General features: G+C 40.9%; 1 protein-coding gene across 1 annotated transcript in view; it reads left to right on the plus strand.

Annotated features, from left to right (window-relative positions):
* Positions 1-25,529, plus strand: part of fmnl1b (formin-like 1b) — a 33,101-nt gene extending 7,572 nt beyond the window's left edge. Inside the window, exons 2-26 of the mRNA XM_071545725.1 lie at positions 2,652-2,735; positions 4,314-4,397; positions 5,220-5,293; positions 5,966-6,049; positions 6,250-6,393; positions 8,278-8,386; positions 9,371-9,447; positions 9,750-9,843; positions 12,866-12,940; positions 13,815-13,925; positions 14,224-14,373; positions 14,529-14,630; positions 14,868-15,111; positions 15,499-15,765; positions 16,698-16,822; positions 17,205-17,407; positions 17,630-17,864; positions 18,190-18,258; positions 18,754-18,834; positions 19,058-19,187; positions 20,700-20,863; positions 21,086-21,187; positions 21,451-21,546; positions 22,669-22,783; positions 24,465-25,529. Coding sequence (XP_071401826.1) covers positions 2,652-2,735; positions 4,314-4,397; positions 5,220-5,293; positions 5,966-6,049; positions 6,250-6,393; positions 8,278-8,386; positions 9,371-9,447; positions 9,750-9,843; positions 12,866-12,940; positions 13,815-13,925; positions 14,224-14,373; positions 14,529-14,630; positions 14,868-15,111; positions 15,499-15,765; positions 16,698-16,822; positions 17,205-17,407; positions 17,630-17,864; positions 18,190-18,258; positions 18,754-18,834; positions 19,058-19,187; positions 20,700-20,863; positions 21,086-21,187; positions 21,451-21,546; positions 22,669-22,783; positions 24,465-24,565 — 3,120 coding nt within the window. The 3' untranslated portion in view covers positions 24,566-25,529. The remainder of the gene's footprint in view (positions 1-2,651; positions 2,736-4,313; positions 4,398-5,219; positions 5,294-5,965; positions 6,050-6,249; positions 6,394-8,277; positions 8,387-9,370; positions 9,448-9,749; positions 9,844-12,865; positions 12,941-13,814; positions 13,926-14,223; positions 14,374-14,528; positions 14,631-14,867; positions 15,112-15,498; positions 15,766-16,697; positions 16,823-17,204; positions 17,408-17,629; positions 17,865-18,189; positions 18,259-18,753; positions 18,835-19,057; positions 19,188-20,699; positions 20,864-21,085; positions 21,188-21,450; positions 21,547-22,668; positions 22,784-24,464) is intronic.
* Positions 25,530-26,213: the final 684 nt, after the last annotated feature.

Raw genomic sequence — 26,213 nt, forward strand, 5'->3', positions numbered from 1 at the left:
AAGGCAGCAATATATTAGTTTGGGAAGGTCTGAGACAATGTTCGCCCCTCTAGCAATGCATTCCAAATGTGTTAGTATTTAGATGGTTGCAGTGTGGGCCAGTTTGTCAATTTAGTTTCACCTCAGGAAATAATAAAATACAGTAACTTTGGTATGAGTAGCATAATAAAGCTGTCAGCATAAAATGCTAACATGACGTCACATATCTCCAACAATTTGTATTATGGCTAATCTATTTTGCTACTTTTAAAATAAAAAAAAACCCATTAATTAACTAACTAATAATAAACGAATAGACTTTCTAATTATGTCATACAATACAACAACAAGACTCAAGTTCACAAATTGGTTAAATTATGCAACTGGGGCTTATCGCTGAGCTCGGAGGCCTGAGGTGAAGCACGTAGCAAATCACTGCTAAGTAACCACTGCTGGACATTCCTCAGCAGACTCAGTAGGTGTTGATGACTCCACACTGTAACTGACCTTGTGATGCATGCTGGGCACGCTCAACCGGGATGACTATAGGCTACTGAGTTTCAGTAACTAAGACAAAAGCAGGAGGTGTGGGGGCGGACAAGAGGGCAGAGGAGTAAAGGAGATAAGATAAGGGGAGGATGAATATGAGGAAGAGGAGAGGAGGAGGAGGAGGAGGATTGGGCGAAGTGGGGAGTTAGCTGTGTATTGTCCTTGAGTGGGAGTCTCTTGTCGACTAGCCCAGTTTCATGGGGCGGCGAGGATGTGTATGGTTATAATTAGTACAGCTGATGTGTATGTGTGTGTATGTGTGTTTTTCTGTGGGTGCTGGAATCCGTAGGCCCTACTGTTATAATATAGGACACCGCCAGCGCATTAATGGGTGTGAAATATGGTGTTTGTGTATGTGTGTGTGTATGTGTGTGCGCACCAAACGTTCAGCATGGCTGTTTCCTTGATCAGCAGACAGGGGCGGCGTACCACAAACTTGCACTGTCATCCGATCTCTCTCGCTCCCAAACTTTTGCTGTTGTCTTTCACCATGTTCTGGCATATTTCAAAAACCTTCATCACCGCTGGCATTGAATCATTTCATAAACTTTGTGCAGACTATCAAGGACATCACGTAAACAGCATTTCCTATCTGCTATGTGTTATTGTACACATGACCATACTCGTCATTGACCACATCAGCTGAATCATGCAAAGAGCTGACACTCACGGTTTGAAGCGTTTTGAATCAGCATTTTGCTCTTTTTCTTTTCTTTTTAAGGTGTAGGACTCCTTGTGCTATTCAGCAAATTATTGCATTACATATCTAGTGATTTAGAGTTAAAAGCATAAAACACACATTGTATTTACATTTGAATATGCTACGCAGTTGAACCAGTTTTCCACTGTGGTGCCCTGAAAGACAAAGCTATGCATATCTCTTCATGCAACTACTGTGGCGGCACAATGGATTCATTTTGCACTGTCTCATCTTGTTAGACTGCTTTAGATGTTACAGGCTTAGTGTTAACATAATTGTGGTTTGCTGGTTGGCAGGTTTAGCCTTATAAATCAACATGGGTATCCGTGTGAATGCAATGTCACAGTCAGGTGTTTGAAGTCTGTCATTGGTGTTTGAAGTAGTTTACAGATTTATTGTTAACTGTAAGGATTTTTTTTTAATGGTGAAGCAATAAAGCAATAAAAAAACTTCGACCTAAAACAGAAAACCTGTAAGTAGTTTATTAATTTGTTAGTAAGTAGTACCTTATTAGTCCATAAGGTGTTTCAAAACACTTGATTAGCATTTAATACAGTAGACAGCTGATATGCGAGCCTAATGATTCACACCCTGGTGTCTCATTGGCAACAAACACCTTTGTGTGTTGTGACGACAGCCTGAGGTGCAACAGTAACGCATGAGGCAGCGATAACGACCAGCACTGCTACCAGAAAGCACCGACACTGACCTCTGAGTCACAGGGCGATTGTATACACTACTGTCCTCTCTGAGCGACAAGTAATGAAATCATTTATAGTGGAGCCATGCATTATTGAGGAAAGCTCCATAGTAACAAAGTATCCAGGAGCATTGAAGGGGTCTGGTGTGTTTGTTGTCTTATTGTTGTTCCCTGGACTGTCTGGGTAGTCGGGGGTTTCAGGTGAAGCATGGCAACAAAGCATAAGCAGAGCTTGTAAATTGAGGTTATAGGTTGTGTCTATTCATCGTTACAGATATAATAATAATAATAATGATCAAAATAATAACCATTATTCATAAAACACTTACAGAATCAAAGTGTTACAAAGTGCATAACAAGCTAAATAATAATGTAAACAATAAAAGATGCTATGTTGCCCAGCCAATATACTAGAATACTAACAAATCCAAGCTGCGCAAGAAGCTTTTGTTTACTATAAAATTAAGGAGGCTTGCCCTTAGTAATTGCACACCAAAGGATGAACAATTATGTGACAGCTGAATCATTCATATGTCAACAATTATTTTCACTGAAAAATGCAGCAGGTTGTCATTTTTACATATCGAGGACTGTCAAAATTTGACATTTTCCAAAAGAGAGATTCTGCCTTTTTTAATACCAAAAACCTGGAATCGTGATGTTGTTTTCTAAGAAATATCAATCTCTTTTTCTCTTCCCCTCTCTCTCTCTCTCATCTTCCAGAACACCATGAATCTTCCTCCAGACAAGGTGAAGATCCTTAGTCAGTATGACAACGAGAAGAAGTGGGATCTGATCTGTGACCAGGTGGGTCAGCTTCTCCTCTAACCTTTCTAGATTATGATAATGTTTTCCGCCAGCGCTGCCCATGCGTCCTACGGCCTGTCATCATGATTTTCTCTCTGGTTAGTTTGAATTTGTTTTGTGGGTCATCCCACTCCCCCTGCAAACACACACACACACACACACACACACACACACACACACACACATTCACACACACATGGGGAAGCTCATCAATATTGTACATTGCTATGGCAACAGTGGGGAGGCCCATACCTTCCTGTGTCTTGGTGGGAGAGTGACAGAGGACACCTGTCACTGTCATGGGCTCTATGAACCCTACCGTATATTTACTGTGTGTGGCTGGTTGTCATAACATTGATGAATATCATACAGAAGTTACTATTCAAGTTGAGCCTGAAATACAGACCAGATGATCCTTGAACTTTGAGAGAATTTTGAGAGAAAAATAAGTGCATTTCCATCAGCTGGGGAGAAGTGAATATATAGGCTTCTTAACATACAGTAGAGCCGAGCTTTGTCCGTAATCACATCCACGAGATAAACAGTCTTTCAAGAGCTGATTAGTATTGGGCAAAATGTTGTTGCTTTTTCATGTCAGTTCATGCCATAATCTACGCTGTCCAACCACAAATACAAAGAAATGCACTTTGCAAAAAGAAATGCACTTTGCAAAATTCGAATGCACAAGCTAATGGTCACACAACCATGGTGGGCATCGCATGCATGGGAACAGTTCTACTTTTCTACCTCAAGTGAGTGTGAAAACCTTTTTGCAATATTCATTCATTCATCCATTCAGCTTTATGTATCTGATAGATCATAATTTGTACAAAAATAGAAACTCAGCTATTGCATCCTTGCCTGAACCTACACAAAGAGGATTCTTGTGTCAGATGGAAACTCTGGGAACTCTTTAAACTCTTACTTTTTAAAAGGTACCCTGAAGGCACCCTAATTATTTTTAGGTAGAACCATATCCAGACTATCAGGAGACATCCCTTGGTATACCAAAATTTAAGTGACCCACAAACCCTCTGACCTACTCTGTTCCACGTCAAGTAATGAAAAATATAGAAAAAAGGACTAATTTATGTAAGCTGTAACCATTTTCTGTCACTGGCCCAGTGTTTTTTTTCCCTTGACAGATTTCATAAGTTTTAGACTGATAAAATACTTTATAATATAATTACTCAGTGCAACTTGTCCAGCTTGCTGCAGATGAATATTATAGAAAACGGTCTGATTGCTTAATTAACTGACACCACTGGAACTGGTATGCTTCAAATGTGTGTGGATATAAGTACAGCATACTGTAAAATAGTCTCTCTGGAAGCTTGTTAAGATCAATTCCATTTGCATAAGAGACGCTGTGTAATCATACTGCCTGTGTGAAACCCCAGCTGAGCTCTGCCCTCTGGTCCCCCTTCCCCCTCACTGCACTCATGCAATCAAACATAATTAGAGGTCTCTGTGTGTGTGTATCTGTGTGTGTGTGTGTGTGTGTGTGTATCTGTGTGTGTGTGTGTGTGTATCTGTGTGTGTGTGTGTGCGCGTGTGCATGTACACTTCTGTCTGCAGGAGCGGTTCCAAGTGAAGAATCCCCCATCTGCTTACTTGGAGAAGCTGAAGAGTTATCTCGACCATGGAGGGGTCAGTCGGAAGGTACAGTACAGTCCGGCAAACTGACATTCCACATCTCCACTTGAAATTGAGTTTGTGTTGAACCAACGGTGCCTCTTACTAGCATATATTGCTGAAAAATGTAATTGAGTTTAAATTTTATAGATATTTGGGCCAGAAAATTAGACTGAGCAGCAGACCATATGACCAAAATGTTGCCCGCTTCTTGGTGGAACATCCTTTTTTTTTTTACATATCTGTCCCTTGGAGCAAAGCATCCAAACATTCATAAATTGGCAATCCGAACACTCTAGTACCAGTCTGGTCCGTTTCCAAATTCAGACTAAAATCCCATCCAGTCACCCCCTGGTATCACTCCAGTGTTCAAATGTTTACAATGGCAGCTAACTGGTAGCACATTGACAGCAAAGCTTGGTAGCAAACTAGCTGCTTCAGACAATGAAAACAAAACACTCCCCACTGTTTTATAATTTACATCCTGGCCAGAGGGTTTGCCAATATGAGACTTTTGTATTTCCCCTCCCTTCATCATGTGTGTCATCTAAGCCATTTATGAGTGCCTCTGATTTAAATCTGAGGATCAGATGGCATTTATGAATGGTGTGTATTACACTGTGGGATAGTCACGGAGGGCACTGATATAATTAAGGAGGCTGACATGCTTTATGAAGACAGTCCTTTGATTCACTGCACAGAAGCTTCTCCTTTTAATGTGATTGCTTATTAAGTCCGTGCTGCGCATCATTACACTGCCGTAACAAATAAATGTCGTGACATTTTTTAAATTTTCTAAATCATTAAGCATTTCTCTAGCTCATGACTACTTTGCTTGTGTTCTGCCAGTTTAAGAGGCGTGTCCAGGAGTCCACTCAGGTCCTGAGAGAGCTGGAGATCTCCCTGAGGACCAATCACATTGGGTGAGACTTGCTCTAATACCATTTGAGAAAAAATGCTTTGACTAGTTCAAATGCCAGTTCAATGAAAGAAACCATTTATATCGGACAAATGATAAGTGTAATATACTGAGGCAATGAACTCTGGCATTAAGCTTAAAATAAAACATTTTCATACTATGCCAGCTGTGTGTACACTGTACACTGCTGTATGATGTGCCATGTATCCACTGTTCAAAAATGAAAATGTGCTCAATTTTTAGGTAGATTTTAATGAATTGTCACATTGTCACATGTAACGGCAGGTGACTACACGTCAAAAAACAAAGCTTTTCTCCTGTGAATTGAAATTTTGAAGAACAAACTGTCACATATGATGTTGAAAACAACATGTGAAAAAAAATGTTACCTGTGGAAACCAACATATGTCCAAAAAGCACATGTGCTTTGAATTCACATATGTATTTTCACGTAAATTCACATACAAAGATATGTACAGAAACATAAAGAGAATAGTTACTTCTAATGGATGACATTGCAGGTCAGTCCAGGTATTGTTATGTCTGGATTTTTTTGACATAATGTGCCGGCACAACCAAACAGCATTTTCGATGATAGGGGCGCTTTGTTTGTAAATGTGGACAATTTGAAATCTATTTTAAAACAAATCTATTTTCCACTTGCTTTTCTTCCCAGCTGGGCTCAGGAGTTCCTAAATGAGGAGAACCAAGGTTTGAATGTTCTTGTGGATTATCTGTCCTTCGCCCATTGTGCCGTCATGTAGGTACCAGCTTGAAATACTGTTATATTTCCTTCTCTATCTAATAGCCAAGGTCTAGCTTTTCATACTACTTTCAGTCACTGTAAAGTAAACTAGCTCAAGTGGACTCATGAAAATGGAAATTCATGAAAGTTCACCGCAGGCTGCATTTGTAGGAGAGTAAATACAGATGTTTCCCACCTCCACTGTGACTCACCAGGTATGACATGGACAGTTTCGACAACGGCACTTTGCCCACAGACAAAGGCAAAACTATGGAGAAGTCAGTGGAAGATCTGAGCAAAAGTGCCAGCAACTCACCTACTCATAGTGCCTCGAAGGCTGGCAAGGCCTTCACAGTCAGGTGAGAAACCATGGAGTGATGCTAGTGATGAGATGGGTGAAACCAGTGGGTGGGTGAAGTCTGGTGGGTTTCATGTGAATGTGGAGCTGATGTCCCAGGTGACAATGGCTGTTTGTATGCACATATGGATTGGTCTGATGTGCAGGTACATGCATACATGTACACACAGTATGAATGTAGGACATGGACACATTCTGTCTTGCACTCTTGCACTCACACACACATGCACACATGCATGCACACACACAAGTACACTCTGTCACACAAACACACACACACACACACACACACACACACAAACACTGTCTCTGACAAGCCCCTCTTGATTCCCCTCAGGAGATGACACAAATGTAGAGTGTGGATGTTTGTATTTGACGTCCCAGTACTGTTGGATCAATACAGCCAGGAGGCATACTGTCACACACACACACACACACACACACACACACACACACTCACACAGTAGAAGCTCATATTACACACATACACATAAATATAGACACTTTGACACAGATAAGAGGAGTTTGCCTCCAAGACAGACATATTGTCATATGCCAGTATTTATTTATTATCCATTTTTAATTCTTATCAATCCTCATTGTTGATTTATTGTTATTGTATCAAGTCACTGTCATCTTGTCCTTTAAATTTTGATGACTGAACAGTCAGAGTAGGAAGTTTTGTTTGTCATGTACACAACTGTGTAATTTATAGCAATAGTGCCAATCATAAACAATGCAGTAGCTCCAGTGTATAACATGAAGTGATATTTCATGGCATTGGAAGATAACACTAAAATAGCAAGACATTCAACAAGTACAGTTTCTGTACAGTCCCATGGTGCATTTGTGGTGATGACAGTTGGATCTAATAAATAAGCAGGTTATTTGAATATTTAGGGTCAAACCTCATTCACAACCCAATGTATGGCTATAAAAACGATTTGGTTTTTTTTCTATTTCTTTCAAGTTGACTTAATAGAAATACAAGGTTTTCACCTGACAGCAGTCAGTCAATTTTATAAGGTGTGACAGGACTGTTACAGTTCTCAAGCCACATTGAGCACATACCATGAAATGAAGACCGACACTACAATGTATGGGAGGTTTATTTTCTGTGTAGTTGTCATACTGATAATGAACATGTAACACGCACCTGCGCATGCACACACACACACACGCACACACACACACACACAAGCACACACATCGTCCTAGACATCTTGTGTTTCTCATCTGAAGCCACTGCATTCTTGTCATGCCAAATACGTCTATGTGCGTATGTGTGTGGGGGCCAAGCTCTTGTTCAGTAATGTGATCTCAAATGCCCACAGACTCTATGTGTGTTTAAGCGTGAGTTTGCAAGTGTGAATGTGAGAAATGTCTGAGCGGACCGAATCGACAGACATTCCAACCTGTCAGGCGACAACTGGGGGAGTCCAGTTGCTGACGCTGTCATTGATGGTGTGTAATAATTTCTCATTCATTGTCCTCCTCGCCACCTACGGCCTCCATTGATTTACACTGATCTGGTCTACATTGGTCAACTGTCTTTCTTTCATTTTCTTGCTTTGTTCCTCAGTTGTCTCCCTCTTCTCTCTTGCTCTCTCATTAAAATTTCCTGTCTTTTCAAATAAGCCATTTCATAAGCAGTATCATTTTTTTCTCATATTGTGGGCTGGGAGTTGGCAAATGATATATTGATTATATACAGTACCATACTATCCAAACACGTACAATCATCTCAATCACCACTGTGCTGCAGAGAGGCTGATTGAAAAAGACCCTATGATGTGTAATGTGTAATAAGCGGTTATTACACATCGCAGAGCTAAGGTGGTGTAGTGAGGACATGGCAGTAACAGCAACATCTCTCACCTGGCAGATTCAACTCTCTCCACAACAGGAAAGCCCTGAGGAACTCGCGCGTCGTGAGCCAGAAAGACGACGTTCACCTCTGCATCATGTGTTTACGTGCCATCATGAACTATCAGGTATCGGGTCAAGTTTTTTTGCACGTCTGCCGATGCACAGCACAGTCCATCATCCTTTATCCGTTTTTTTAATCGCTTGTACATTACCTACAATTTATTTGTCACATTTTACAGGTATCAAACACCTGACAAGGTGTTTTTAAAGTGTTGACATCATTTATTATTACCTTTACATCAATTTTGATATTACTAGTCAACATAAGTCCATTATTTAAAGGACTACACCAACTTCTTTGGGAGTTTGGCTCATTGATCACCTTGTCCAATCAGATGAGAGGATTGGCACCAAAGTCATCTCTGTGTCTCCAGTAGATAGCTCTGTCTGATGATGCGCATGCTAAGACTTTAGCATACAGCATGTTAAGTAATCATAAGTGAATTATCCAAAGTGTGAAAGTAGACATTTTAGTTTAGTTGGTACTGGTTTTTATTCTATGGCCTGTAGATTCATAATTTCTGAAAACAAAATATCAGTCTACATCATTAGTCTAGCCTAGGTGCTACAACTTCTCATTCTTCTCACTTTTAAGATAATGCTAATCACAGATAATTACTTAACATACGGTAAGCTAAAGTGTCATCATACACAACAGACAGAGGTATCTACCGGACTCACAGAGATGTTTATGGTGCCAATCCTCTCATCACATATTCAGTAAGTGACCAATGGGACAAACTCCAAAAAAGCTGGTGTAGTCCTTTCAGAGCTTGTGCTTTAGTACAGAACATTATAATGAAAATGATGTCCCTTAGCTCTCTGTGAGGAGAAAGGGCGGCTGAGCTGGTAGCTTAGCTGGATGCTTTGCTGTCATCCTGTCTTGTGCCTCACTTTAAGCTTAAAGAGCACGGTCTATCCAGAGGCAGCAGGATGGATCACTGTCAATAGGCAAAGAGTGAACCAGCATGACAAGTGATTGACAGCTGTCTGTCTGTGTGTGTGTGTGTGTGTGTGTGTGTGTGTGTGTTTGAACTGTGTGTTGTCAGTCTGGCTTCAACCTGGTGATGAACCACCCTTGCTGTGTCAACGAAATCACACTCAGCCTCAACGACAGAAATCCTAGGTAAGGTGTGTGTTGAAGGGGTTATGGTACGGTGTGTGTGTGTGTGTGTGTGTGTGTGTTGGTGTGTGTTTGGAGGGTGGGCGGTGGAGGCCAGGGCGTAGGACAGCCACAAGACCACCACAATTATATTACATTCATCAATAACTGATTTGCAGTTTCTAGTGTGAGTGTGTGTGTGTTTGAGAGTGTATGTTTTCAAGGCTTAGCTCCTGTGTATTGGTTTAACCTTAATGTATGTGAGGACCCTCAGCACACTGGGTGTCCCTTGTCATCATGTATAAAACCTACTTCTCGCCCCTCAGGACTAAGGCCCTGGTGCTGGAGCTGCTGGCCGCTGTGTGTCTGGTGAGAGGAGGCCATGACATCATCCTGTCCGCCTTTGACAACTTCAAAGAGGTCAGACGGGTCTCCAAGACCACAGACAGCCTTTTAAACTACATTCAGTCATCTGAATCTGAATCCATTTTGTGTGTAGCTCAGAAGTGGCAGCATCACTTGTGTGATGAGATCAGTCCAGTGCTTGTCGTGCTTGTTTAATTACTCAAAAAGTATTGATTGATTGAAGTATTGATTGATCAGGATCTTTATTTCCAATCTTGGGCTTCACTGAAAATACACACTGTTTTCGAAATAATTTGATCCTACTTTATCTCACAATGTATGAGAGCCTTTTGTGCTTTAAGAATTCACATACATGTCCCATCATCCTCAAAATTCACTGTTTCCACTTTATGCTTCTCTTGATTTCCTGTATGACCTACATTTCAAGTATTAGCAGAGACAACCCAACCCATATTCAAGATGCTATTTCAAAGTGATCTTATGCTTAAAATAGGGTAGTTATAACACCAGCATACCAGTCAGTCCTTCAACATACTGAAAAGCAGGTTAGGGGGACCCCCATACCCACTCGCCCCTCGCCAGCTGTCCCACCCAGTTGTTCCACAGGCAGACTAAATAGAGTGAGGAGGCATAAATATGTGCAACACTTGTTGAGTTGCCTCTGACCTCTCCTTGGCCTTCTCTCATCTTTGCCTGAGAAAGCAGCAACTGTTGCCAACAGATAGCCTCCTGTGGCTAGAACAACACAGAATGACAGAATGGAGCGTAGTACTGAACTAGGATATAGCCTATTATTGGTAACAGTCAAGGATGTTAGTGTCCTACCCTGCAACAGGCCGTACAGCAAGATTTGGTAATGTTAGCTGGCTGTGAGCAGGGCATTACATTAACTTTTTTGGTCAATCAGCCTCTGTAGTTTGTTGTGCCAAAGTAGCACTTTGAATGGAAAAGACTGATTGAAGGCCAGGTGGCTACCTGCCAAAGTGGCTGGTAGAATCGACTAACTAACAAACATAGCCAAAACCCTCAACTGTGAGCCCTGATCTGTGGTCAGTTTTACATGTTCAAAATCATTTCAATTTTGGCACCATTTTAGATCTAGTTGAGCTCTTTAGACTATGTTTATCAAATTTTGGCACATTTTAGTCACTGTTATCCTTAGGGTTAGTTTAGTTTTAGTCAGCAAAATCTCTGGTGATTGCAGTCTATTTGTTACATCTATATTATCTATTTTTTTTGGCTTTTGTCTTCTTTCTCTCTTGTAACAGTTACATTGGCTGAAACAGGCCCACTTAAAGTTTCCAAATAGTTTTTAGAATATGTGCTTGAGGACTTCGGACATTCACTGTTAGTGTGAGCAGGGGTTGGGAGAAAGGAGACAAGGGAGATGGTGGGAGGAGAATATACATTCATGTTCTCTCTCTCTCTCTCTCTCTCTCTCTCTCTCTCTCTCTCTAAAAGCATAAACACAACTAAATATAAATATTGTGTGTGATAAACTTGGTAAACCATACTTAGCAGAAAACTGGCAACTGAATATATTTACTTCTTCAACTTCTTTAAAGGGCCTGTAACATGACGCTCTTACAGATAGGTATCATCAGTAATAATGTATACGTTTTGAAAGATTTACATTTATGAGGGAGTACCCATTATGACACGTAATTGACATGTGACAAGTAATTATTATGGATCATTGCATGAATAAAACCATCTAAATCTTCTACTCCCTCTATTTAAAAAATGTGTTTCACTGCCAGTTAGATTCTGTTTATTTGTGAGGTTAACTTCCACCCCTTAAATCCCATTCACTACAAACAAAATATAATTATTTAGCTAATCATTAAAACACATTATAGACTACTGTATATGTTTACTGAATGAATTAACAGATTGACAGAACCTGTCAATTTGTATCTGGCAACATCAGCCCTCGCCTGGCCAACTAGCACGGCATCAGTTACCACACTGGCAACTCGAGTAGCACACTGAGTGGCACTTGTTGTGGTATAGCGGCAGCGCCAATGTGTGTGGGTGAGAGACAGAGGGAGAGATGGAGAGAGATAGAAAGCGATGGAGCGCACATGCTAGAGGAGTAAAGTAGAGGCAGACGGGCGCAGTGCCAGCGGCTGCTCATGTGTCCCTCGGTAGCAGAACGTGGGCATTGTTTTGGGTGGTGCAGGCTGTCAGGTTGGCAGGCTGCATTATTTAGTGGACATGAGTGGGCAAAGGGGGGAGGCAGAGTATAAGACACCGGCAAACACGGACGCACTGCTGCTAATGGATGAGGCAGGGAATGTGTCGTGTTGTGTTGTTAGTGAAGGAATTAAAATTAAGAGTTTAATCACATTTTTCTCTTTCTTTCTCAAACACACTTGCAGGCACCCAGCCACACACACACATACGCACACACACACACACACACACACACACACACACACACACACACACACACACACACACACACACACATTGAATAACACTGAAGCCCTATTTATGTAATGGTTTGCCTGTGGAATGAAGAGTACACTGGGCAATGTGCAACACCGCAATTATCCTACACAATCCACAACCTAGCACTAGCTTACAGTGCCATTATTGCAACAGTTTGTCCCTGAACTGTGTTGAACTTGAAGCCAAATTCACAGCTACAGCTTCCCCAGTTACATAAAGGCCAATTCATCCTAATCTCTGTCAATACAAAACCCTTCTTTAATTGGATTGCGTGCATGCTGGGATACAGATAATTGACATGCGGCATGTCTTGTATCCACAAGCATACAAACACAACCCTAATCATTTTTACCAATTATTTTGCTCTACTTAGCCAAATTGACATTGTACGCTGAAAAAGTGATGGCAGTACTCCAAAAGTAGTGCACATACTTTACTGAAATCTCTCCTTAGTAAGAGAGAGAGAGAGAGAATACATTTCTGTATATGTCTCAAGTTTAGTGTGTGCACACTGCCCCCATGTGTGTATATATGGTGCAGGCATAATGCAGTTCTTGTTCACATGAAACAACAGGAGCCTAATCTGCCATTGATTCTACCCCCCTTTTATTTATTTTTTCAGGTGTGTGGAGAGAAAAGTCGATTTGAGAAGCTCATGGAGTATTTCAGCAATGAAGATAGCAACATCGACTTCATGGTAAACCTGTGCTTAGTATCAGAACTCTGCAAGTGCTTTAGATATGCAAATTACTGTGGCCAGGCACATGCACAGATAGGGTCCAAAGGGGGCTTGAGCAAATGGGCGCTCCTACATTGTCTCCATTTCCATATTTTTGTTGAACATCTTATTCATCTAAATCAATGACCATGAATAAATAAGGGGACACAAACCCTTCCCTTAACAACACAGGGTGGTTTTGCTTGAGCCCTTGTTCCTTAAAATGTCTGTGCATGATAGCCATCAGGGATGTGAAACTCTCCTTAGACAATTTGATAAGAATACTGATACATAATTAGCAATTCCAGGAAAGATATCTGTATCAGCGATTCGGTACGACTGCATTCATTTTTAATTTGATCTGATATGATGCAATACTATACGATTCAGTGCCATGAAGAGAAGAGTTTACTTATAATAATTGTGAATCAGGTTGGGATACCAGATAACCAACTTGATACCGATCCTGGTAATCTGACACTGGTAATACTGATACTAGTAATCAACAAAACAAATCCTATGTTAATCAACATTATCGAGCTGAAACACAGAAATTAAAATATTAGCATGACAAACGCATTTGCATTACTGTATATTTAAGCAAGACAACTGTATAAAATAACCGAAATTTCTGATCAGTTTCACATTTTACTGTGACACAGTGTACCTTTGTTTGAAATTTCTCTGGAAGTTGACAACATAAACAACTTTTTCAGTGTTTCCTATATTTCAGCAAATGGAAAAACAAAGGATAAGGGCAATTAGTAATATGAATATAGCACTGATGCACAGCTACTGTACTATTGCATGTAAAATTGAGTGAAATACTTACAGTACAATCTCTACCCACCAGGTGGCCTGTATGCAGTTCATCAACATTGTGGTTCACTCAGTGGAAAACATGAACTTCAGAGTCCACCTCCAGTACGAATTCACTCGCCATGGCCTGGATGACTACCTTGAGGCAAGCTCTCAGATACTCTGAAATTATGACCTTTGACCCTGTAGCCTGACCTTGAGACATTATTTATTGGGAGAAAAAGTTTAAGGTTAAGTTGAAAAATAACAAATGGTATATGATGGTATCTCATCTCAAAAGCGCTCTGCAGCTTATCATCACTCAAAATTAAAACACAAAAAATGCACCTTTCCAAGATGACCACAAATACTAAAACGGTGTCTTCCTTCATTTCTTGTTATATTAAAATGTGTTGTCATTTGAAGAGGAGGATTATTCTGTGATCTCCTCTGTCCCTGTGCAGAGGTTAAAGTTCACAGAGAGTGACCGACTGCTGGTGCAGATCCAGGCCTATCTGGACAATGTGTTTGATGTCGGGGCGCTGCTGGAGGATGCAGAGACCAAGAACGCTCTACTGGAACACATGGAGGAATTGCAAGAACACAATACACAGGTGAAGTCACACACATATGCACACAAATACATATGTAGCTTGTAAGCACTCACTCACACAGGAAGACAATTAAGATAATCACAACATACACATGAATTATGTGTGTGTGTGTGTGTGTGTGTGTGTGTGTGTGTGTGTGTGTGTGTGTGTCACAGCTAAACACTAGGCTTCAGGAGAGTGAGAGGGAGGCCATGGAGAAAGTCTCAGATTTGGAGAAGAAGCTCATTCAGACCACCAAAGAGGTGGAGCTCCTAAAGGTGGAGTACACCATTTTCCTCCTTTCGTTTTATGTTCTTAAGCATCATAAAATTGACAGTATTTATGCTACACCAGTTTTCCTGTATACTTCTCAAATGTACATACTGGTTCTGTAATATAATCTAATATAATTAAACTAAACTTAAATTAAATTAAAATATGATATGCTCATATTTTGCTCATACACACAGAATTGTCTTACATTATAATGTTTCCTAAATGTTTCTGTATCATAGGAGAGTCTACGTGAATCTTGTTCCCAAGTGACCATGCTACAGCAACGGGAACGAGAGAGAGAGATAGAACGAGAGAGGGAGAGAGAGAGAGAGCGGGACCGGGATCGATCAGCCCAGGCCCTGAGGGAGCTGGAGGTCAAAGTTCAGGCTCTGGTGGACCAGGGGCTCGTCCGGATGGAGCGCTCCTCCTCTGGACACCTGGACGTTCAGGTGGTCCCTGTCGTCCAGCATGTGCCACAGACAGGTCAGCCCTACTAGCTATGTGAATGTCTTCTGAAATAATAGCCATTACAGAAGTATTGTATCTAGAATCTAGAGTCTAGAATTAGTCAATTCAGAATAAGAGGAATACAGTAAGTCGTGTTCAAGGTATGAATCTAACTTTCATTAACTGGCCACAGTGGCTAGTGGATTCAGAATGCCATTAGTTAATTTGTGTGCACCTAACTTACATTGAGCACAGATTTATTTCATGCCTTTGTGGCTTGTTGGCCTGACAAACCTGTGAAAATGTACCTGCATTTGACTGGTGTTTAGTGCTAATATCAAGTTCTGCATGTGTTACACTTTCACCAATTCTCTATCTAACAGCTAGAAACAACTATATTGTTTCTCTCTTGTCTGGACACAGCTGAAGTGGATGGACCTGAAGCCCCTCCCACCTCCACAGAGTCGCTGCCTTCCCTTCCAGCAGCTCCCGAACAGTCGGCGGCTGGACAAGCTCCTCCTCCTCCCCCGCCCCCTCCTCCTCCTCCACCTCCACCTCCCCCAGGTTCAACTGGACCTCCTCCTCCTCCTGCACCACCCTTGGCACCTGGGGGAGCCCCTCCACCACCCCCACCGCCTTCAGGAGGTGGTGTACCCCTGCCGATTGGGGGTGTGAATGATGGACGCTCAGGTGAGCTTGCAAAGAAGGCGGAGCAGGAATACTCAAGTGGTTACATTTTAGAAGCACTTTGGTTAATCTTACTTGACCTAAACTCTGAAACTGTCACATTATTCTTGGTAACAACTTAAAGGAAAAATCATTTTCATTCATAATTTTGGTGTTTGGTGTTGTGTTTTTCTTATTCGTGCTGAAAACTGGCCAAACACAGATGATATGACATCACGTTGAGACATATCCAATGCAGTTGCAATAGAATTCGATAGCAGAAATATTTTCATCTATACAAACAGCAAACATCAGGTTGTGGTGTCAGTCCCTCAGAATCTAAAAGCAAAGACTTCTTTCTCTAGCTATCATTTTGCACCAACATCCAACAATCATACAGAGAGAAATTCACTATAGAAGAGGCAGAGACACCAATTTCTCCAATGACAGTAGCTTCAATAGACCATAATGCAATGCAGCCACAAGCCACGACTCTCACTTTCCCTTGACTGGAAAAACTCTCACTCTCTTGCTCTTACCATCACTGTTGATATTGCCAACCCTGTTGCTCTCTCCACCTACACATATAACATATAACAGCCGAATGCATCAAGTTCATGCCCATTCTCTGGGGGTTATTGAATGTCATTCTGGAGAAAGTTGAAAATCACTAACTGAAGAAGTTCCTGAAGTAGATGTGGCATGTTGAGTAAAGGTGGGCACAACAAAAAGTAAAATACAACGCTTCATCACAAAATATATAACAGTGTATCCGAGAGTGGATTTTTCCGTTAATCCTCTGAGGCAGTTGTCCCAATATGTCTATGACTTGACACAGTAATAAAGAGTAACATAAACACTGAAGAGCAAAGCTTTGGTTCTCTGGTGTCATCAGCAAGCACCCAAAATGCTTCAGCGTATTCTTACAGTGAACTGTCTCCTCTCCTTTCCTCTAGGCTGCACAATAAAAAAGCCTATTCAGACCAAGTACCGCATGCCTTTGTTCAACTGGCAGGCCCTCAAATCCAACCAGGTGTCAGGGACGATCTTCAACGAGCTGGACGATGACCACGTGTTAAGGGTTAGACCACATAGTCCTTCTCTAGTTGTTTCTCTTCTTTGTGAGCCCTCTCTTTTTTGTTGCTGCCTCTAGATGTCTCTCTCTCCACTATGTAAACCCTGCTCATCAAGGTATCTGCTGTACATGTCTCTCTTCTTCTTGACCTTTTTATGTTTCCTTTTTTCCTTTTTTCCTGAGTAATAGAAATTTTTACACCTTCTATTAAATGGGATTCCATATATTTTAATTTCTCTTGTTGCTATTCATATAATTATTTGGGGAATTTGTCATTGCAGTCGGTAACACCAAAACATTTATGACATCCTATATACTTCAGTCTCAATTTCGATGTCATTACTACATAGTATATCTCAGTGTTTCTTCATTGTTCCTCTCTTATTAGGAGCTAAACATGGATGCCTTCGAGGAGCAGTTCAAGACCAAGGCCCAGACGGCTCCTGTAGACCTGGGTACCCTCAAGATGAAAGTGGCCCACAAGATCCCCAGTAGAGTGTCCCTGATGGAGCCAAATAGGGCCAAAAACCTGGCCATCACCCTACGCAAGGGAGGAATGGCCGCATCTGATATTTGCTCCACCATAGAGACGTATGTACCTGTTGTCCATGTTTGTTTTTGTATGGCTTTTGTCAGGGGGCCCAAGATTCCTAGCGTCACCCCTGGCTGTAAGCATAATGTACTGTAATGGATGATATTTGTAGTTCAAATGAGTGTTTAAGAGAGCTCACTCAACTATTTTCCTCTGTATATTATTCTGATTATATTACACAGGAAAAAGACCTTCATTTTATATCCTCGCCCTCACCGCAGGTACAACCAGAAAGCTCTGAGCCTGGACTTCCTGGAGCTCCTGGAGCGTTTCATCCCCACAGAATATGAACTGAAGCTCATCCACAACTACGAGTGTGAGGGCAGGCCCCTGGACGAGCTCAGCGAGGAGGACCGCTTCATGGTGCGCTTCGGCAAGATCCCACGGCTGACCCAGCGCATCAGCACGCTCACCTTCATGGGCAATTTCCCAGAGAGCATCCAGCTAATACAGCCTGTGAGTTCACAGGGGGTTACGGTGGGATTATATAAATATAATTGTGCTTGGGTAATTTTTTTGGCTTTCTGGTTTCTGTGTGAGTAAAATAGTTCTACAGATAATATTTTGTGATAGATTAGGGAGCATCTAGTCCCTATTTTAGAGAATTTAACTGCCTCTATTTTGGCATTGATGGAAACTACTCCAGTTATTATTAAAGAAGCAAGGCTAAATGTAAATTAAGCATCAGGCTATTGTAATCTGCCTACACTGTACAGATTGGATTTGGATAGTGTATATTTGTCTGAAAAACAAATTGTCATCTCAACAATGTTCCTGACAGCAACTCAATGCCATCATTGCTGCCTCAATGTCAATCAAATCTTCCAGCAAGCTGAAGAAGATCCTTGAGGTAAGTGAAGTTCATTTTCATATGTTGGATGGTATAACATCGGATAATTACTGTGCATTGCAATGTTGTGCAGTTATGAGTGCCATGGTATGATTTGCATGATTTGTCTCCTTTGCACTATATGTGATGTGTTGTACCATTCAATATGTCTTTGTACTGTGTGGGTTATGGAAAGAGATTAATGAAATGAAATGAAAAAAAAATGTATTAAATTTCAAGAGATTACATTTACATTTTAATCGTGCCTTATAAATTACATTTTGGAATTTATTTATTCAAAGAAAATACTATATTTTATTTACTTAAACACTTGAGCATGACAATTTAACATTTATTGCAATTCAAATACATTTTGCCCTGTCATGAATCTCTTTCCATAGTGGGTCAGTTACGTCTTATATGTTGTAATTTCATGGCACCACGATACAAAATGCTCCATGTTATGTACTTGACAATACAGATTTTCTGACACTGACTGATTCTGATGTTGTGCAGATCGTCTTAGCATTCGGAAACTACATGAACAGCAGCAAGCGAGGGGCAGCGTATGGCTTCCGCCTGCAGAGTTTAGACTTGGTAAGTAAAACTTGAGTAAAACGGGTATTTGACCCTGAAAGGTATCAAATCAGTGTCTTATCAGTGTCTGTTTAATAAGACTACAACCACTGATGGCTTTTAGACTACAACACACATGGTGTCACTTAGAATTCACAATTTGTGTACAGCCTACAATAATCAATAATCTAATTTTTGACCCGTGGGTTTTTAATGATTGTTCTTCTCTGCTCACTGTCCCAAGCTGTTGGACACCAAATCTACAGACCGCAGACAGACCTTGCTGCACTTCATTGTCGACATCATCCAGCAGAAATACCCGGAGCTCCAGTTCTTCTACACAGAACTGCACTTCATGGACAAGGCTGCTCTGGGTACGCGAGCAGTATGCATCAGCTGAGCTCACATATTGATATCACCTAATAGAGCGGTCTATTTAAGCTGTCAGACTCACTTGCTTATTCTCTGCTGCTGCTCAGCCTGCTGCCGCATATGAATCTCTAAACCTCCACCACCCCAGCACCCACCTGTAGGCTCTGTCTGTTTACAGTCTCCCATGGGAGTCACATTGATTTCTCCCTGCTCTCACTTGGCTGGCTCTAAATTATGCTTCACAAGGAGCGACTCGAAACAGCCTTGACACCAAAATAAAATCTGTATTTACCTTTATTCTCAATAACTTTTTTCATATTCAGTATGACAGTTGTCTGACTGGTGGTTTTGGTAATTGACATACCAGCTATGAGTGTTACAAAATTTGAAAGATTTCTGTGATAACATAAAATTCTGTCTTCAATAGTGATGATTTAGTCCTCAATAATTGTCTACACTTCATGTTGTAATATTCCCAACTAACAATTGTGACTATAAAACCACTGTAGCTATTGTTTTTGCAATACAGCACAATGTTATGATGTCACATAATGCCACGATAAATATTAGTATTATTATTATTGGCTGGGATTCTGAGCCATATATAAACCTTATCTTTCTGCTGTTCACAGTCAACACAATCTCTGTTTCCATGATGACATTCAGAATATTCTGTTTATTCATGTCTGGAGATCATGACCAGGATATTAAGATGCATTAAAAACAGCTCATCCTGAATAAGACCTTAACTGAGATGTGAGCTAATATCCAGAGTACTGTGTGCATGTAAATGTCCTCTTTACAAGGTGAATTAAGGTGATATTGCACTGCACAACATGTTTTTCCATAAAGCTGGTTGCCACACTGCAGGGTGCAAGTCAGAAGATATTTTTAAAACTTTGTTGAATCAGGTGTTTCTGATTCTCCCCTGTTTGATCTGGTTCTCTCTCTTTTGATAATGTGTTCCTTTACATCCTGGAGAGGATTTTTAATAAGCTTTTCATGTCCTATGGTTACAATTTATTAATTGAAATTATAGTTCAGGCAAAACTATACGTAACAATATGTGAATCCTTCAGAGAATGTACCATAAATCCATTTTACATTAACAGATGAGTGCTGTCTAAGGATTGTAAATTGGACTGCTGTTTACATTTGTAGTTAAAGACACTAGAGGTTATGTGCTTTTAGGAAATGTATGAAATTAACACTCCACATGATATGGATTGACTGAATTGACTTGAATTGAATGTGGATTGACGTTATTCATCACTCAGCTGTAATGTTGGATGTTGTGACAAAACGAGTAGGAACGGTGTTTCCTAGTCTTGTTTCATGTCATCCCGTCTCAACATATTTCCTCTCAGTCCTCACAGTATACCACCTAATTTAACATAAATGCCTTAAAAATAATCTTAAGAAAGGGATTGGTGGAAATTTAGTGCTACCTCAGCATTTTTGAAATGCCAATAAACTCTTTCTCACACTCATGTTTTTGTCTCTTCTGTGTGTAGTTTCTCTGGACAGCATCCTGCAGGATGTGCGAGCTCTGCAGAGGGGCATGGAGGGGACCAGGAAGGAGTTCACCATAGAAGAAGAAAACCCTGTGCTGCAGACGTTTCTCAGCAGCAACAATGAGCTGTTGGACTCTGTAGTGGCCGATGGCAAGACTGCCCAGGTCAACTTATTTGCCTTTAATTCCATGAGAAAACTGTACTGAATCCATGTAAATTTTTCTGTATAATGCACTAGAGCATTATGCCCTCGCTACGGCTTTTTTGTCATCTTTAGTCATTACCATAACTTGTTTATGACTTATAAAGACACAGACAATAAACTTTGCCAAGTTGTTTGGGTGTTTGGGTGAAAGTAAAGATTGTTTTCTACATCTGTCTTACAGGATGCGTATGACTCAGCGGTGGAATACTTTGGAGAAAACCCAAAAACCACTCCACCCTCCATGTTCTTCCCCATCTTTGTCAGGTTCATCAAGGCATACAAGGTCAGATAATATTGATTTTACCGAATCCTCAATGGATTGACTGTAGGTAGTTGATTTACTGATAATACACAAAATACACAGATATTACTGTATGCTTACTAAAGCTCTTTACTTCCCCAACACAACACAGTCTATCAATCCACAACTATAGTGGGGTTAACTTCATGGTTATATTTTAACCTTCAGATGTAAATGGATTCTAATGACATGCCATTATAGTATTCAGTGCATGACATTAAAATGCTTGTTCTTCTCTGTGGCAGCAAGCCGAGCAGGAGAATAAGCAGAGGAAAAAACAAGATGTCCTGAACAGTGAAGCTCCTTCAACTCCTCCAAAGCCTGACGTAATGGGAAATAAGGTAGCCCCTTTGTTTCCTCTCAAATATAATATTGGGTACTTACTTACGTACTTAGGGCTTTGTATTTTTTGCAGAACATAGGCCACTGATAAATTGCTTCCTATTGCTTCTTGCTTTTCATCAATGTTTCTGGAATCACTGGGAGAGTTTGGGAGAGTCATGTTAGTCAACTTCTTTCTCTTCTTCCGCCTCTCTTGACAGGGACGTAGGGGTGGACCTTGAGAGGTGTAATGTGGGGTAGCAGTAGCCTAAAATATAGAGAAGTCGGACCAGCAAATAAGGTGTAAACAAGCCTGGGAGGGAAGTTTATTAGGCAAAGGTGGAGGTAGTGAGGGGAGGAAGCGGAGGGTAGTAGAGGGCGTCGGTGCTCCAGGGTCTGGTGAGGTGAAGTTCAAAGGGAGGGCAGAGGGAGTGTGTCCGGCAGTCGGGGTTCAAAAGCATTTTATCTAATCTGAATCCAGCCTCAAATCTGCTTATCGAATGTGAATCCTTTTGAATCCCTTATTGAATCGTTTTAGGTAATCTGTTGGGGGGGACATTTGGGGAGATTTGGGGCCATTTGTTCGTTGATTTTGGTGAAGTGCACCCACACTTTTGAGCATCTCATCTGCCATGTTCAGTCGGTCCAGTAAACAAACTGCGGAGTTAGTGCGTGCTTGTATTACATCATCAGCTGCAGACGGCAGTTATAGAAGAAAGAGGAGAAAAAAATTTTTTATAAGGAGCTTAACAAATCCGGATATTTTACCAACTTGGAACCGGTTCTAAAATGGAACCAGCTAATTGAACCCAACCCTAGTAGAGAGCTTCAGTACAAGGACTGGGGACACACTGACCTGCCTCTGTGGTTGAGGCTGCCTCTCTTAAGAGGCTGCTGACCAGCTAGGACTGATATCAAGTGCAACGGTTGACTAGCAACAGCTGTAGGCAATGTTCTCCCTCTGTATTTTGGCTTTGTGGTGCTGCAGGGCGACGCTGGAGGTCTGCATGCCACCGGGCCATGGGCTAGAAAAGCAAAGGTCCCTGGTTCCTGAGTCCCACAAAGGACCGTGCTTTCCCCCCAGGCCATACTGATTTATTTAGACATTTCTGAGAAGCTTCTCTGACCTTTTGATGTTTCAGGTTCCTGTGATGTCCAAGCTGCCCCAGATGGATCTGATAGCGGAGCTGAAGAGGAGACAGGTGACGCCTCTGGTCAGGGAGGGCAAGGACGGGGCCATCGAGGACATCATCACAGGTGGGACACACTGGGACAGGGGAGAGGGAGGACTTATATCTCATATATCTTTATTAACTGTATTGTGAAGAAACTGAAGAATACTGTTGCAGCTATTGTAACTGTAAAGAGTAGAATACTTTTTTCATGGCTATCCTGCTGTGCTTTATGTGAAGATGGTGGCAGATAAAAATTTTTATATGAAAAATCGATGACCACATTCTAGGTGGGCGCTGAATGAGTGGCATTGAAAAGGGTTCAAAGGTTCAAGCCCCCATTTGCACTTTATCAACACATATGCCTATTTCTCCCCTTCATATCTTATCTCTTACCTACATCATTCAAGACATCAGTCTCTTCAGCAGTCTGACTGAATCCCTTTACTCTTTTTTTTTTTCAAACCACAGTTAATCTCTTATGCCTACATTACTAAATATTTCATCCTGTTTCCTCTTTTGCTCTGTTAAATTTTTTCTCAGTTTATAATCCTTTCATTTTCTGCCTTATGGCATATCCCACTTTTATTTGTCCTTGCTTTACTCTCACTTGTTTGTCTGTCCTTCTTCTCTTTCTCTCCACCTCTCTCTCTCACTCTCTCTCTCTCTCTCTCCCTCTCTCTCTCTCGCTCTCCTGGTCCTCTCTGGTGTCTTCAGCTCTTAAGTCTGTGCCCTTCACGGCTCGCTCTGGCAAGCGCTCCTCTCGCCTCCTCTGCGACTCTGTCTTCAGTGACGACAGTCCTTCCTAGATCCCTTGGTACTGTGTGCTTCTCTGTTTCTTTCTCTCGCTCTATTGCTCACTCTGCCACTGCCGACTGCGGTGTTACCTACGTTAGAGAGTAGTCTCAATGCGGGAATGGTGGGTTGCTGAACAGCACCCATCCCCGCTTTATGCATATATGTAAATGAAATATTTACATCTTTAACTCTTATGGGAGAGCTCATATCGGCGCTGCTCAAAAGATTGTAGGAGCAGATTGTATTCATAAAAGTCACTGGCAGGATTAGAGTGATGTTATGGGCTGAGACGGTCACAGTAATGTTTTCTTACTCATAAACATGATATACTGAGTCAATTTTACCAATTGAATTTTTGCAGCAGTGCCACTCCCTTTTGATGATTTGCATGTTCTGTAAGCACTTCATTAAAGCACCAAAAATACCACCTGCTCTAGTCAGACAGTATATTTTCAAATAACTGTTATATGTGAAAACGTTTGTGAAAACGTATGTGTTAAAAGTTTAAATATTGAGAATCACACTGTGTCATAGGATGTCATCATTTTCTTTGGAAACGTGACAGTGGTTGATAAATTTGGCATACACACTGAATTTGCAATGAATTTTGACTGTCTCTCCTAATATGTGGCTTATTGAACTTACACACAGGCCTGGATAATGAGCTGTTAAATATGTGACACTTAATTAACATGTTAATTTTCATTGGCTGTCACCTGAGCTATCACTGAGAATAAGGCAGCAGTAATATGGCAATCACAGCCCCGGTATTTTATACACCACAATGCTGTTACCATTGAGTTTTATGAATGAGGACCTACAGTATGACTTGACTAAGATCAGCCAGCAACAGCAGATTAGTACAACTATATTGTAATTTTAAGCTCCAGAGTAAAGTGAGTAAAGTCATGTACAGTTCCTCTGCCAGGTGGCTTGACAGTGTTTTTGTCCCTTGTCCCATACCGTAGACTTGAGGAACCAGCCTTACAGACGGACAGACGGCAGCAGGCGCAGTGCCAAGTGGAAACCAGGACAACAGCTCCATGTGTCCTCAGACATCTCCCTCTAAAACACTACAGGCTGGACTCAACGCTTGATTTACACAAGCACAAGAGACGGGACGTTTAACTCATTGTGGCACGGATCTTATTTTCTCACACCTCTTTATGCAGAAATGATACAGGGTGTTTCCCTGTTTGGACACTAATGAAAAGATCAGATCTGCACCAGAAAGGGTTAAAAATCACATCTTCTGTTGCTTTGTAAATGCAGCCTGATACACATGACGCACACAAACACACAAAGCACTGAAATACTTTGATCATGCAGTTCCCCTTAGCTTAACAAATCCAAACTCAACGTGATTTGTCATACAGCAAACTTCCCTATAGCTTTTACACATTACACTGTGACGTATCCTTAAATAGGCTTGTGTATTTCTTGTTCAGACCCACAACAATCATAATTACAGCAAATTAATACACTATTTCTATAAAACATACTGTACAGCACATCCACTATTTCTATAAATGTGCCTTTCTGAGTACTGAGTGTAAACTTTGCCATTGGTTGATTTTAGTAATGTATGTATGTGATTTGAATGAGAAAATGATCTAGGCTTTACTTGATGCTAATGACACTGGATGTCCTATGAGCTAGTTAAGATAATTATATGGGAGGTTGAGCTGCTCACCTGGTGCATCACAAAAGAGAGTGAAAACAAATGATCTACAAGAGTAGCTCAGACAGCAATAAAATGGCTGATGATTCTGGCCTCAGTTAAAAGGCTTTCAACAACTATGTAATAGGCCACTCATAAATCATTTTGATAGTTTTCTTAAAAATGTCCAAAACATGTTTTATTTATTGGTTATATTTTAAATGGAATATTAACTGCTATAATCCATCTTTCTGTCCAGCTGTAAGTCTCGGAAGATTAGAATTGCTCAAGATTTGTAATATATTTAAATTATTTTTAATATTGAAGTGTATGAATTAATAACTCTTTCTTTGCTTCTGTTTTTGGCGTTTGAACAAATAAAAATTTTATACTGTTCTTGCTATAGCGTATTTTGTAAGTTTGGGAAGGGAGGTCTTAAATCTGAAATATAGATTGTCATGGATTTCATTTTGTCCCACAGCACCTGTAAATCTATGCTGAGGGCTCACACGCCCTATAAGTGGAATATATCAGCACCCTCCATTTATCACCAGAGACTTGTCAATAAAGAAATTATTAGGCTAAAAACAGCCCATATGCCTATTTTGTTTCTCATCATTCAATTGTAAGAAATGCACATTGTAAAATAAATTTAGCACAAAATGAGCAGAACACAAGAAAACTGCCAAACTGTGCAAATGCATCTTTGGACTGTTGACACTTGCTCTACATCTGTTATATTCTGCTGTTCATGCTTTAAACAGCCAATTGCAGTGTCAACTTACAACTTAGAATTTTATAGTTGATTTGCACAATGTTGACAACAGCATGTGTTAGACTCGTGTTGGCTGAATGCTACAGCTCACTTCAAAAAAGTGCAACAGATGCGGTCAAGCACAAACACTGTTGCACATAAGCACTGACAAAGCAGTGGAGTGACAATGTAGGCTATCGCTTTCATTTTTATGACATTATTGGGCTTCAGTTGATGAAATGGAGTGTAACAGATGGAGAAGAGAAGAGAAAGGCCACTATCTTATCACAAGAGAAGCAGCAC

The sequence above is a fragment of the Centroberyx affinis genome, unplaced genomic scaffold (genome assembly GCF_046629955.1).
Source record: "Centroberyx affinis isolate AG114_WGS23_722 - 3 ecotype Tasmania unplaced genomic scaffold, CSIRO-AGI_Caff_v1 ptg005038l_1, whole genome shotgun sequence".
NCBI lineage: Eukaryota > Metazoa > Chordata > Actinopteri > Beryciformes > Berycidae > Centroberyx > Centroberyx affinis.